The 16,200-nt window shown below is 28.5% G+C and overlaps 1 protein-coding gene across 1 annotated transcript in view; it reads right to left on the bottom strand.

Annotated features, from left to right (window-relative positions):
• Window positions 1-16,200, bottom strand: part of side-VII (sidestep VII transmembrane protein) — a 542,053-nt gene that overhangs the window by 71,035 nt on the left and 454,818 nt on the right. Inside the window, exons 6-7 of the mRNA XM_088190535.1 lie at window positions 1,818-2,039; window positions 1,452-1,603 (exon numbers count right to left, since the gene is read on the bottom strand). Coding sequence (XP_088046661.1) covers window positions 1,452-1,603; window positions 1,818-2,039 — 374 coding nt within the window. The remainder of the gene's footprint in view (window positions 1-1,451; window positions 1,604-1,817; window positions 2,040-16,200) is intronic.

Genomic DNA, 16,200 nt, shown 5'->3' with positions numbered 1-16,200 from the left:
GTCAATAGTCGCAGGAAATAAGAGAAAAGCAGAGAAGGGAATGAAAGAAGAGAACATAAAAAGAGAGTTCAAAAAATTGTATATCTATAAAAAGCGAACAGATATAAATTAGAAGCCTTATCCAACGCGTTAATGACAATAAGACCAACATCAACAGCAACGGAAAGGGTTTTTTCCATAACGGGAATAATAAAACCAAAGGTTAGCAGTAATATTAAATTCGAGACACTTTTTGCATTATTGTTTTTAAAAAGTATGTTCGTGAAGTTGAAATAATTGTAAAAATTAACATACCAAGTATTTTATTTATTTATTTATATGTGCACGAATTTGAATAATAGCTATTTTGGTACATTTGGTAAATACTCGAAAGTACTCGAGTACTCGAGTATTTTAAAATTTTAATATTCGATACTCGAGTAGTTGATGGTTCGAGTAATTGGAGACTCTACTCCCGAAGAGTTAAATATTTAAAAAAATTATATATAGATTACGAACTGTTTATGATTTCCCAAGTTACTTTAAAATAATCAAATTAGATCATCTAAACAACTATATCAGTACATAGCGTATTATTGAACATTGGGGATATATTAAGTTAATATATATGTTTTCAATTGTATCTTTCGTAATAGTTCATTCGAAGATCATTGATAGTGTCACTGCCATAGCATTTCTATAATGAGACAGAAATATTGCTGAATGTTGCGTGCAATATACGACTTTGTTCAGTGATACAAGACTGTATGTAATTGAGGGCTATCTAATTCTGATATTTGTAAGAAAAGTGATGGTCATTAAAATTTATTTTTACGGTATTTTACCTATCAAATTTTTTTATATCAAATTAACATTTGCATTTAAATGCTTCAGAATTAAATAAATATAGCAAAAATAAACACAAGTAACGTTTCAGATTAAACAACAAAATAGTACATTGCACAGCATAATATTGTCTTAATAGAGTGCACCGTCGAAAATAATGGTCGGTCGGATGCTTGAGGCAGCAAAAAGGATGGCGAAGCAACGAGCCGCAAAATGAAACTATGTATTTGAAAGCGAATCCAAAAATACAATTATATGGTCCGATTATTCGCCGGCAACAATGCGGGCCGGATTCTGGCCCGCCGCCAGGGGTGCCAACGTTTCTGCGGGTCTGAAAATCCAAAATTCCAGATCAACCGTCATGCGGTGCAGTGCATTGAATTTGTGCCTTATTTGAATAGTATTGAAAAGCTGGCAATTCCTACGATTTACTTTTGAAACATAGTAAAGATATCAGCAAAGAATATCTTATAGATATTTATGTAGTTAAGGTAAAATACTATTATTCGCTTTGATGTCATATATATAAATTGCGGTAATTTATTGATATCTAATGATTCTTTATGTCAAAATAAGCTTTTACTTTGATGATCAGTGATACTATAAATTACAATAATTATATTTACCGTCTCTTTGGTTTTGTCTAGTCTCTGTCCATTCTTCCACCACGTGATTGAAGCCGGAGGTCGAGAACCAGAAGACTGGCACAGAAGATCGTATCTTCTGCCGGCCGAGAGCGGCTGGTTGGCTCCCAAGATGTGGACATTCAGAGGTCCAACTGGAAACGAAATGATAATTCAGTTTTTGCACACCCGACGTAAAAAAACTTTCATGCATCCACTTTTATCTTCTGCTCTCGGTCAAAACTTTTCCTAAAGGAAACCTATTCCTCTCTCTCTCTCACTCTCTTTCATTTTTACTTTATTCTTCTTATCGCAGTGCAACTTTCGAATAACTCGAAAGTTGGGAAACATACATATTTATCAACTCACAGTTCATATCCAGGTGCACGGTGGCGCTCAGTGGGGTAGATCTGTTGTTGTTGCCCGCCTGACATGTCAGTTCTGAGTGAACGTCTTTGCGGCCTAAGTCCTCTATGACTATCTCGCTCCTGATTCGAGAATTAGTGGTTGCATCTTCGGTCTGGACGATGTCTATCCGGCCCTCGATCTCGATCTCGTTTCTGAACCATTTCACCCAAGGTTGAGGTTTTCCTGTAAAAAAAATGCGATTAAAGCTACTTTGTACAGCTAGGTTGATCTACTGAATAACTTTCCTCATTTGTCTTTGAGATCTTCTAAGGTTTACCTATTATTTAATAACTTAAGATAATGGTACTAAGATGTTTATATACAAATTTATTACCATCCGTACACGTTAATTTGCATGTTTATATGACGACTTTTCTTAATGATGAAAGAGCGGCAAATTCTTCAATAAGCAAAGAATATATAATAAGATAAAATATACCCACACATAAAATATTCTTTAAATCTTGCCATACAATTTTAATATTGATTTATTATTGACACATTTGAAAGTATACTCGTTTATATGTATGTTTGCAGGATGATTTTTTCACTAGGTAATAATAAGAATGTATTTGAATACTACATGTTTTTGCTCGTTACCTATTAACCTTATTTTTCTAGAAAATGACAGCAGATCTTTAAATGCTTAAAGTAGTTTTTAATTATACTTATGTAATCTTGATATATTATACAAAAAATAACCACAGTACTTTAAATAAATTGACGATTCTATTTTGGTACGGTATTCAGATTTTTAGAGAAATCAGAATACCGATTCTAGAGAAATTTTATTGTTGGTAATCTAGTTTTTAAAATAAAAGATATTTTATATCCTTGAATGATGAATTTGTTACTAGTTATATTCATTATTGGTTATGCATTTAATGTTTAGTTAGGAGTAATTTATTTTAAAATAAAAATTACATGTTTTTCTAGGCGTGTTTTAAGTATTAACCACCAGACAAACAATACTATCAGTATGTCTTTTACACCAAGTCAAAAGTGGTCATTAAAAAGCAAACTTTCCAAACACTTTTATGTTTGCAATTCCAAATTATAACTGCGTATTATAAATTAAATTTTTTTAATAAATATAAGAATTTTCTTTTGTAGTGTAGTGAAAAGACTAATTAAGCTTTGCCAAGTCTAAGTCTTATTCAAGTCTAAATTATAGGGAAAAGTGTTATTTAAAATATTCGTGTCATAATATTAGAAATATTTGGTATATAGCCAACACTTTGATAGCAATGTTTTAGGTTATCGGTTATAAAATATATTTTTAAATAATTTATTTGATAGTAATCGCGATTAATTATAATATATGACGTAAATATCATTTTCATATAAAAAATGTAAGATTTGTGTTTCTTCAAAAAAAAAAAATTTGCTTGCTAATTTACTCAACATCACTATCTAAATAAAAAAACCAATTATGCTAAATATGTTAAATATTGCTTTTTTACACTGACATTGAATATATGTAATTATTTTTAGTATGATTTATCTGTCATTCAGTTAAATGACATTTGCAGTTTAAAATTGAGGTAAGTAACATTTTATGTAAGATATTCATATTGCATATATTAAAAAACTCATATTTAATATTAAAATGCATATTTAAAAAATGATATATGTGTCTTTTGATTCTATGTTAAAAGTCTAGACAGTTATATTATATGATATAAAAATCTACTTAGCATATGCTAAAAACTACGAATATGTCATCCTCATAGTATGTAATAGTAAGATATTATTTATGTACTTTAAATAAAAATATAATATTTCATTTACGGATATATTGAAAACTCTAGAGACATAAAGTTACTCCATTATGCTACTCGAGTAAAAGTTTTATTTCATCATGAATAATATCTATATTTCTATATCAAGATTTTCTTCATAAGTATTACATACATTTTTATTCAATGAGCCATTTTTAATATTATTGTAAGAAATTAAATATAAAAATAAATGAAGCTTTACAAGAACGAACACTATGAGCAATATCACTTTGGTATTAGTAAATGCCGCGGTTTAATCAAGGTAATGGCACTTTGTCTTTCGTACACTCTAAAAAGTATCTCTCTTGTATTTTATCTATTATATTGTTATTAATATTTCACGATATTAACAACGATAATAAAGCAATCACATTTACAACTTTCGCTCTGAAGCTCTTCAACGAAAATATATTACGAACCGTAAAAGCAGCGAGTAAAATCTCAAAACAGCCAAGGGTGACTATTATTTTTTTAGTTGGCTTACCTTTTACCCAAAGTGTAGAGCTTTCACTATACGATCCGTAAAACTTACCAAGTGAGCATTCCTCGTCTCACCCCCAGCGTTAACTTTTCCACTTAGGGGAGTAATGATGCCAATATAAAGTTCATATGTAAAGCAATAAACGTGGCAGTAAATATTGCCGGCAACACTCGACTTTATTGCCGTTTAACGAGATAGATATCCGACGTCAGGTGGGTATTAACAACCAGGAGATGATTTGATCGTGAGTGGGATTTTTGAATTCTATTCCTTGAACATAATTGTGATTTTATTTTATTTATGTACGGATAAATGTGAGCAGTATCTAAGAATAACAGAGATGTACATATAGATGTAATAAAACTTTTTTACAGCACATAGAAAGGCATTTCGCCTTGTCTTTTTTTTATTAATTGTAAATCTTTCGTTGCAGCATACCAGAATGGAGTAAACGCAACTCACAGCCAAGTAAGTAGCGTGACACCAGAATGAAAACAATATCTGTAATTCAATGACATATATTTTATTCATTAAAATTTCCTTATAACTTACTGCAATGAGATGCTTGGCCTAGTAAAAATTAATTTATAATTATTTATCACAATACTCATCTGTGAGATTTTAAAATTCTATGAAAACATAATCTGTAATGAGCAATGTAAATTTCAAATACATAATTATTACTAATTCTGGTCTCCCAGACACGATCAAAATTTAAAAAAATACACTAGGGTCCAAATGGGATTTAAACTCAAGACTTTTAGCGTGTTTATGGTTTTTATAAATACTTGCCAAATTTAAGTACATGCTTCTAAATATTTTCATTTTATTTAAATGCACAAATATGGTTCCTGTGGTAATTTTTTACTGATTTAATGTTAAATTTTATTTATTTTTAATTATGATTAATTTCTAAAAAATGTAAATTGAAATATCCTTAGCATATGTATATAAAAAGTTATTAAGAGTTTCGGTTGGTTTAAGGGCCATCGCGATATTGACAAGTCCATTTAACAAATGTTTTTAATCTATGCTTTTCTTCTAAATATAAATTTGTAGCTGCAAGACAAAAACAGACTCAATTTAGAAGCTTAGAAACGCAGTGTATACAATATTACGATTTAAAATCATTTATTTTAATACATTTAGGTCTTTTACATCACTATTGCTCCATCCTATATTTTATAAAAGCAAATTCAAATATACATTGTATTGTTATATAATCTACGAAGGTAAGGAAGAATCGAATTTCGGCAAGAAACTCGATCAAATCAGAGATATCGATAACGAACCTAGTAGCGTGTTTTCACGGATCCGTGACTGTTTTGTTAAGTATAATATATAATAATAATATATATAAAAATCTAAGCGATATATATGTATTTTATAAACATATATTATCATTAAACCATAAACTATTTGATTAATCTTGCTAGGAAAAAAATCACAAATGTAGACATTAAATTTATATAATAACAATTGTATAAATATTTTCATAAAAGTTGTTTTTAGTATTTAAAATTAAAATATAAATCATAAAACTCTAATTATTTTTAAAAACAAAGCATTTATTGTATTTATTCAAATTAAAATAGTAAAAAAAAACATATTATTAATAAATAATTTTTAAAAATATTTAACAGCATATTTAACACAAAACAAGAGTCGTGTGTGAAAACTTCAAACATTTATTAAATAATCTGTTAAGTTGATTTGTTCAAAAATGTATGAATTTGTCAGATGCACACCAATTCACCGTCAGAAGTAACTACGACTTCTAAACAGATGTATTCGTTATGCTAACGTACGTGACGATCGGAGACCCAGACTAAATTGAAGATCGAGTAAACGCTTCTTCAAATTGACCATAAACAAATACCGATTGCGGTCTTTACAGGTACAATAAAATGCTATCGTATTTTTAACCAAATACAACCAAATACGTTTTGTGCTTTACGTTCTTAGAAGTATAATTGTGAACACAGATTAAGGACTACAAAATGTTACTATTTATTTCATTTAAAATATGTTCAGCATCATTTTTATTATTAAATTATTTTCTCAATAATTATTTTGGCCCATAGGGAATAAATGGCAATAAAAAGTTTAAAAGCATTTCAAAAAACTAAAAAAAAAATTAGCTTAATGTATCCAATGCCAGAAAATTTTGAGGTAGGGATTGAATATAAGTAAATTATTGAAACACTTAGAAAGGATCTATATACTTTTCATTGGCAAGAAAGCCAAAGAAGCAACGAAAATTTCACAAATAAAATGCTCGGACAGTGCAAAAAAATTAAATTATGTCAGCCGACACTATCAAATTTTTCGAAAAAATAAATTAAATCCGAAAAGTTGTTTAGAGCTGTTTTGAATAATTCGGAACTGTGGCAACAACAACTGATGGAAAAAATTTGCACGTGAGAGTCCGGTCGAAAATAAGCTATGCATAAATCATGCAATTTATCTAGCCGTAATGAAAGTTTTATACATAAAGAGAATTAATGTCAAACATATGAAATTTTTTATGAAGAGAGCAATAAAAACGATGAACAAGAAAATTAGAAAAGTACTTTGAGAATAATAATAAAAAAACTACGTGTTTGAAACCTAACAGTATCACCCAAAATGCAACCTAAATTTAAAATTAAAAAATTATTTCGAAAAAGCAATTTTCAAAAATACGTAAAGGTTAAATTAAATATCGAACTTGTGTGTAGATGTTAAAACAAAGTAGAATTCTTAAGTTTGGATAATTAAATGATTTTTAAAATAACGGAATTCCATTAAGAATTTTTTGATTGATCTTGATACTGCTCATATTTAGAATGAATTGAATATTCGCGCATTGGAAAATATGTAAGTATTCACACGTATAAAAATAACAGTTGAAGCTCTTAGTCACCGAGTTGCCACTTTATTGAATTCTGAAATTATTGTTAATTTCATATTTGAAATCAATATAACTTTATTGCAAGAAATGTTTGTAACTCTGAAAGGAAAAATAGAAGAAAGACGAAATATGCGCCTCATTCGTTACAAAACCCAATTATGTTATTGTTAAGAACTATTTTTCATGTCGTCCCAAAAAGTATGTATAAAATGGTCAAGAATTATTGGGACCTCTTTTTTATTGTAATATTGTAATAATGTAAATTAGTATTGTAAGTATTGTTTTAATGTCGGTTAAAGAATAATTAAATAGAGAATTAATACACTACCAAAATATTTCAATTGCAAAAATATTATATACAATCATCAAATCTTAGACTATGAATTTAAATATTTTAATAATGTATACTGTAACAGAAGATCAATGTTTTAGTATTTACCTACATACAAGCTAAAAAATATTATTTTACTGAAGTTCTTTAATGGGTATTTAATAAGAAATAAAGATGTATGCAGATTTAATATTAGAAATAGAGACAATTCAAGGATATGTAGGTATAATTATATTAGTACGGTAAAAAAATAAGGTATAGAGGTGTGAATTTATATAATAATATTTCTAGAATAATCCGTAGAAAAAAATGTAGCGGGTTTTCTCAGTGAAATAAAAAGCACCTTCTTGCATTAAAAAATAAATTAGAATGTTAAAGTCTTTTTTATGTTCGGTTTATGTATATATTATATTTTATATGTATGTTTTGAATAAATTTGTTCAGTATATAAACAGTGAGCTATAATAATTTAATGAATTATTAAAACAAATTAATAAATAAATTATTATACTTATATATCTATGTATATATGTTTTTTCACAAATAATACGTATTTTTCCAAAATATTTATTCCACAAAAAAAATAGTTTTATAATAAAAATAAAAAATAGTAGAAGTCTGGAATCCTGTAACTTCCCAGAACTTTTAAATTTGTTTTTTGATTTCCAGGAATTTGAAGAACCCGAGATTTAAATTTAGCTGTTGATTTTTTTTGTCGATATTATAATCAATAAATGTATACACCTAAGCATTCACAAGAGCACTCACCGGATCGTATAGATTTTTTTTTTTAATCTAGTTAGGTAAGCAACGGTATTTTGTTAGTATAATCCACCTCCTATTATATAAAAAAGTGTCCTTTTTCTCCATTATAAGATGGCATAGTTGTCAGGTCGACGCCGCCACAGCAATTAACACTAAAATACAAGTACATGGCAATCTATCGGTTTTTACGGCGCCGCATAAACAAAGTTGACAGCGAATCGCGGCTGTAAAAAGTTTTCGCCGACTTTTTCCCGGCGGGTGCCCCGGAGCCCCCCGGACCGTGGACCGTGACGTTAACGTCCTGCCATGTTTACGTTATTTGTTATTCATGACAGCAGGGTCCCGGAGCTGCGATAAAAGCGAAGCCTTATTCTCCTTAGACGTGATGGGAGCCGGAAGCCGTCCGAGTATACGGATTAGAGCGAGATGTGTGCACAAGACAACGCCACTGTGGTAGTTCAGTACAGTAGAGTAGAGACTGACGGAAAAATGTGTCGCAATAAATTCGCATTGGCATGGCATGAAATGTTAAGAAACATCAGATGGATTGAATTCACTCTAAATGAGTACGCATTGTACATCTTTGATAAGACGATGTCAAAGCTGGTGAAGATTTGAAGTATAGCGTTTTTTATCCTATATAATTTTAAGTTAGGGACTATAAAATCTAGAGTGTGTGTTCTTAATAAATAGCATTTGAACAGATTATATAGAAAGTGGGAGTTACCTATCAATTAAATATTGTTTTATTTGTAATTTATGTACTACATTAATCTATATAATCTACATTAATGTAAAGAAAATTTATATAATATTTTAAACTTGCAAATAAGGTATTAAAACTTATTTAAAAAAAATATTTTTAGCTTCAGATTACAGATTTACCTAGTTTGGTTTGTTTTCTATGTTTAAGGGTACACCATTGAATATAGAAAATAAATCTAAGAATCTGTCGAATTTAGCACTATCATGTTCTTTAAAAAACTAATTTACAGACACATATAGCATAAGTTATTTATTGTTTTTCCCATGATATTTAACGGAACTACTATGAAAAAAAGGGCAAATGCAGGTTTCACTCCCAGAAATTTGTTCAAGTGAGTATACATTTTTTAGGTTCAGGGCATAAAAATACAAGCCCACTCTTATATTTAGGTGTAGGTCTTAAGATTAATTTCTGAAGAGGTGTCATAGCAAAATGCTTAACAAACATTTTTGAATGCGTAGCGAATGATTGTAAATCTAATAAAGACATTTTATTCTATAGTTGTCTTGCTTTCCAAATATGTTTTTTAAATAGTTATAGATTATAGGGGCTCTACATATAAAATGTAATATATAGACATATGTGTGGGATAATGAGAATAAATATAAAGTGTTAAATATGCATTATTTAAGTATGTATATCGTTATAAAAAAATATTATTAAGATATGTCGTAAAATACAGGAGAACTAAGGGGTAGAGTAAAGATGCTTTGTTCATATATATTAAAATTGTATTTTAAAGATGTTGCTGTGTATATCATCTCTTTGATTTAACTGCCTGCTGTCACTCTAAATAGGAGCATTTTTGGTGTCTCTTAAATAAAAAATATTTATATAACAATTATTCATGTGGCAAAAAAGGTCAACAGTAATCCTTGTTTATTTCGTTATAAAAGCTGTTAAATAACTAAGGTAAAAATAGTTTTATAATAATTATTTAAATATATTATGTTTATTTCAATTTTTTTTTCAGTTTGTATTACTAAATTAAAATTTATGTTAAAACTGTATATTATTCCTTCGAATTAAATTAGCATGTCAATTTTTTTTTTTAATTTTATACCCTTCACATGTGAAGTATTCAAAATCTATTGCAACACTTTATATGGTTATTTCGCGTGAAACGTGACGTGTTTGCAAGTTTAAGGATGCAATTCGCAAACCATTTTATGTTTTATAGAGTTTTCACAGCGTTGGAATAATGTATAACTAAAGTCTAAAGGGCATAAACAATTTCGAGGCATCTGCTTGCACTTAAACCATCATAGCATGTTGTGAGAGAGAATGTAGTCAGCATATTTGATGTTGACAATTCGTATACACATTATCGTGTAATTATATTATCATACAATAATAGAGGCATATCACATACTGCAATTGCCTTTTAACAATAGCAGTAACATAGAAATAAGCATAAGTTTCACTTAATATTGTACTAGATGAAATTATTAAGTCATTGAAATTAAAAAAAATGTTTTTGTGGTATATTCAGTCGTGTCAATTAGACCAAAGACGAATAGACGCCGGAAAAGCCGATAACAGTTTATTTTATAAACATATATAAATTACCACATCTATAGAGAAATATATGTGGTAATTTATAGTTTGAGTTAAAATAGCAGATTTTGGAAGTTAGAGAATCTTCCTGGCGGGTCAAGTTGTATTATTGTCAGTTGTGATTTCGTGCAAAAGATGTTTCTTATATCGATGTCTTTGCTACTATAACTCTATTACGTCTCTTTCTTTTGGGAACAAGTGTCAAATCTTTTAAAGTAAAATTTTATCATAAGCTAGGTAAGACTCACTGTGAATAATAAAAAAATATATTATTGAATAAAAAATACGGTAATACTGCATAATATTATATTACTTTGATATCTTGCAACGATAACATTACTTCGATTAACCTTAGTAGTGAAACCCCTAAAATTATTTTATTCTCTGCTTTTGATTTCAAGCAATATGGGTATCGTCGTTCCAAGCCAAAAAGATATATATTTTTTTTCAGTACTACCGGTAATGCAATCTTAATTCCAGTTAAAATACTTAATAGCACTTAATTAGTTTTTTCCTTCTACTAGAATTCTAAAAAGTTAGTTTTTTTCCTAAATTGTAACCACCAACGATTTATTTTTTATTCATATTTTTTTACAGCTAATAATAAAGTGGTCAACATAAAAATGGTTATAACTTAGTTATATTTATTATTATTTTATTTTGTAATTTTAAACTTATCATGCTTAATGCATTTAATTAAAATTACTTGTCGCAGTTTATTTTTTCACAACACTGACAGTCTGGTGAAAATCTAATTTTTGTACTTTTCTTGTTAAAAACAATTTTATTTAATGATGTACAAACTAATGTGATAAAAAATTGTATTTTAAACACTTGACTAATACTTATAAAACATGTTCATAATTGGAAAAATAAATATAGAGATACAGCTTTACATTTTTTTGTATTTGTGTTCAACAGTTAATTATTATCTTTATATATTTTATTAAATAAAAAAAATATATTGATAATAATTAACTGTAAACTAAAAAAATATAATCATATAAAAAATATTTACAATACAGAAATATTTAGTCTATATTTTACATACACATTTGGGATATCACTGTGGCATTAATATTGTTGTAACGTTTAAAAATTTTAGAACCGTTTGTTAGGAAAATATACAAAGAGAATTCTGCAGTTATTCGGAAATACATATTTGGCAAAGGAAAAACAACAACTTAAAAAAGCTTGTAGTTCCAAAAACTTTAATCAACAGAAAAATAGATCTTTTAAGCTGGATAGCCTTTGTGAAAAATGTTTCTAAGAAGAATCGTAAATAAATCCATTCAAACAGTGACTGTAATTTATAATACTCATAAACAAAAACAGGACAAACATAAATAGTAAAATTAATGATCGATAAAATTCTATTGTATTTTAAAACATAAAATATTAGAGATAAAACACATGCTAAAATTCTTCAAAGGTATTAAATCATACTTGATCTAAACATGTATTTTTGCACAAGGGTGTTTTTTTACATGCTTCATTACTATTTTTTTTTTGTATGTATTATTTAGGTTGACTATTTATTATGTAGCACAATAAATGTAAAACAGATATTCATTGGTATTTTATGTGTATCAGTTTTCAACGTCTAGCATTAAAATGTACATGATATTAAATTTATATGAAATAGAACACCATTTAATACTAAACGTTGATTTATTATTGAAATTAGTGCAAGCTATTAAGTTATTGTGTTGTAAAAGCTCTTGCAGTACTTATTTTTAAAAACAATCCGGAAAGGGAACTTAATTTGGTATTAGATTATCATATCAAATATTAAAATTGATGACGATTATATCTTGATTTTTTTTATTAGCATGGATTCTTGCTATCTTTCTCATATAATTGTATTTTGTATATTGCTAGAATATGTCGTTCAATAAATACACAATACTATATAAAATATCGTTATCAAATCATGTTTTTTACAAAAATTAATAACAAGATAATTTATGACATCTATAATTAATAATAAAAATATTAGTCCTGATCTGTAACCTCAAGGCATTCGAGAAATAAAATGAACCCATGTTTTACAAAAATATATTATGTAACAGTCTATATACGAAATTAAAAATTATATTCTCTCACCGAAATACAAATTCACTAGTATTATCGTCGAAAATTTGACCTCTGACGTCACAGAACCGACCAATGTTTCAGCCCACGCCGCGCATACTCAACGAGCAGTTTTCATAATAATTTTGCGAATCTGCCTCGATCCGAGCATATCGGCGACAACAGTGGCAATTCGTAAACATGAAATTTTCACAAAACAAGGATCGAAACGTTCGTGTCCAATATGGCGTCGGTAAAAATCGGTCGCCGGACACGCTGAATAAATTTTCTCGTTCGTTTCCCAAACACAGACAGCCGCCTCAAATCGTCCCTAAAATTAAGTCTATTGTCTTCTTGTTCGCTGTGTATTGCGTCTTCTTCTTCCTACTCGTCTTTCGCCGAACAGCTACGAACGGTTTGTTTTCTCCCCATGAATAATTCATTTGAACACTTGTTGCCACCCCAGAGTGCGCCCCTGCCTCACACCCGATGGCGTCACTCTCGTTCTTCTCGCTTCTAGGACTTTGTTTACTTTCATCAAAGTTGCCCACTTGCGATGCCAAGGTAATCGACGAAAGCCGTTAACGATTGCCACTACTAGGCAACTATTACAGTTTGACAAGGACTTAGTAACTTGGTCAGTGGCATTTGAGTAAAATCAAACAAGGCAGTCTATTACACTTTCGTTTAATGGTTAAATTAGACAAAGGTCAAGAAGTAAATCTAAGAAGGCCTTGAACACTCAAGTAAGCGTACTGCAGAAGTCATATAGAACTAAATAACACCTTGAATGTATTAATTTATATATAATAATAACATCAAAAGCGAGCAAGACTTGGGGAAAAAAGTTTCTGTTTATCCTATTGATTTTTCACACAAATTAAGTTAAGGTTGGTTGCACTATTTTACTACTTTAGATTTTTTATGCAATAGAATTTAACCAAATAAATACACGATCTTGAATTACACATTGAAAAATGAGCTTGATACTAAATTCTACTATCTTTCCTACGACCTTTAATCAGTAAGAGAGACAATCTCTTAAAGTAACCTAAATATATTTAAAAAATAAATGCTTTTTTTCTAGTAAATATTTCATTCTCAATATCAGAAGCAGGACATTTAAACATATATGTATGTGCTGTAAAATTAAAATAAATAAGTGACATATTTATACTATAACGAATTTTTTTTTACAAGCTGGATTTGATTATGTCAAAATAATGATATCGAAAAAGGAGAAGTTTCTTATAAATCTTGATCATGGCTAGTACATGATCATTGACGAAACGTTGATTAGTAAGTCTTAATCATGATGTAACATGGCTTTAAAAAATATATGTGTAAACAGCTGAACATTCTAATTAGAAAATTTGGTTTTTCGATATGTTTTATTTATCGAAAAATAATATTTCCGATTTTAACATCTCGATTCTTAAAATTTTTGAGTAATAAAAACTTATTTGTAATATATACATATTATAGTATACAATAGTATATTATTTTAGCTATCGTTAAATTATTATTAGACAAAGACCTGAATAATCATTACGGAGAACCAACTTCAATAACATGATAATTTATTTTAATGGTCGCGAATAATCGATGAATCAATCTATTTCGATTGATTAGAGAGCGCTGAGTACGAAAGAATTTTGGATTTATGTATGTAGAGAAAATTGTTAACATTTGTTGTTACCTCTGGATGATTAATATAGTAAGATTTAAGTCTGTTGACAGGCATATTTTATGGTTTAACTTTGTGGAAAACCTTTAGGTATTTTTGCAATTTAATTTTATTTAACCTGATCTGATTTCGTTTAAAATGATTTTTAATGAAGTTCTCAGATTACTAAGGCAAAGATAAGGGCAATAGTTAAGAAAATTTTTAACAATTATGTGCCATTCAAATACTTTCGACTATATAAAAATCTACTAAGGAAGCATGCATATTTTAAAATATCTGACACGGACCCACCCATTTATGAAGTGCTTTAAAAAATGCAGCGGTTGTAAAATATTTAAAAATATTTGTACTATTTTAATTTTTAGCATAAAAGTCTATATGAAAATTCTCGAGAAATGACAATTACCTATTTGGTATATTTTTGGAAAATTTTACGAGAAATACTTTTTAAGAACAAACACTACTTGTGATATATATTTTAAACAATAAAATAATAAGTAAGAATAAACCATAAAATAAAATTAGTATACATACAATAATCACATGTATTATTTAGCAAAAATCTTAAATGATTTTTTGTAAAGGAATTAGTTCTTACTACAGGGGAATCTTACAGTGTGATTGTTTTAGCTAAGTTCGAATAAAACAGCACGATAGCTCAGTGAAATACGTCGGTTACTAGTAGCTAAGAAACCTGTATTCAAATCTCACATTGACTTAGTGTTAACTAGCATTCTAAGTGATTACATATGCATTTTGGAAATTAATTAATAATATCTAATGGCACCTTTAAAATCTGATTTACATACTATCGATCCATATTCTTATAATATAAAATGTAAGTTTTACAAAATTAATGAAGTAACTCAAAACATAATACGACTCGCCAGCTTGTCAGATGTCCAACAGCTTAAAAATATATTTTTAAAATAATAAAATATACACAATACAACTGAGAACTCAACAATCTGTTTTTTTTTTATGTGACTGTATATTCTTATTGTTTCGTATGCTTCTTCCCTTGAGTACAACATCAAACATTTTCTCATATTTTGTTATTTGAATATATTTCTATTGATTTATGTTACACAATGAATAACAGTTTTTCGAAAAGATCACGTAATATATAACGTTATATATCAATGCATTTTTTGTAAATATAATATTTTAGCATAACAAATATCTCACACTCATCGTCTCATACCTTCTATGTATATGTATATGTACGTATAAGTTCTGTTTAATGGCTTTGCTAAGAGACTTGTATCCATTTGCGATCACGCATAACTTTAAGTTTTCGCATAACCGAAATAATTTCCAAACAAGCGTAAGACTTAAGCTTTAGGTAACCAGAGATTTGGGAAACGTAGGGTTAATCCTTCGTAAGCTACGAGTAGTTCGCTCCTGAGATTTCTATCGAAGAGATTGGTTTTACAATATTTCAGTTGAAATTACTTCAAAGTGTCGATTTAAAATTATGTACATTATATTATTATATTTTTATTTATTGATATATCTTAATAAATACATATATAATTATAAAATTATTTGGATTGTTTGCTTATTTTACATTAAAAATATGCATTATTTTTATTCAGAAACGTAAATTGGGAATGAAATTATTCTGAATAAATTTGTGCCCAAGATTCGATCATGATTTATAGTCTAATTGTGTGGAAGCAATTTCGTCTTCCCGAGGCGCATTCCCATCTTCGGAAACGGGGGGGAAGTCGCGTTTGGAATGTGATTTTAATTTATTTTTGCGAACAAGAACCCCTCTCCGATATGATTAACATTTCAAATAATCTTCCAGTTGGAGTTTTCCTCAATGTGCACTCAAACAAAACCACAAAGTAGCAAAGGGATGCCACAATCATTGATTTCCCTTATATTACCTTTGTATTATATTTCATCTATATATGTGTTCAACCTTGTATTGAAAACCTTTTATTAGTACACAAATTTTATTGACAAATATACATAAAAAAGTAATAAATCGATGATAGAGAA

The sequence above is a fragment of the Plectrocnemia conspersa genome, unplaced genomic scaffold (assembly GCF_051122295.1).
Source record: "Plectrocnemia conspersa isolate PC_06_02 unplaced genomic scaffold, ASM5112229v1 ptg000008l, whole genome shotgun sequence".
In the NCBI taxonomy this organism is placed as follows: Eukaryota; Metazoa; Arthropoda; class Insecta; order Trichoptera; family Polycentropodidae; genus Plectrocnemia; species Plectrocnemia conspersa.
The sequence above is the reverse complement of the archived record's forward strand: the minus strand, read 5'-3'. Positions and strand labels throughout refer to the sequence as shown.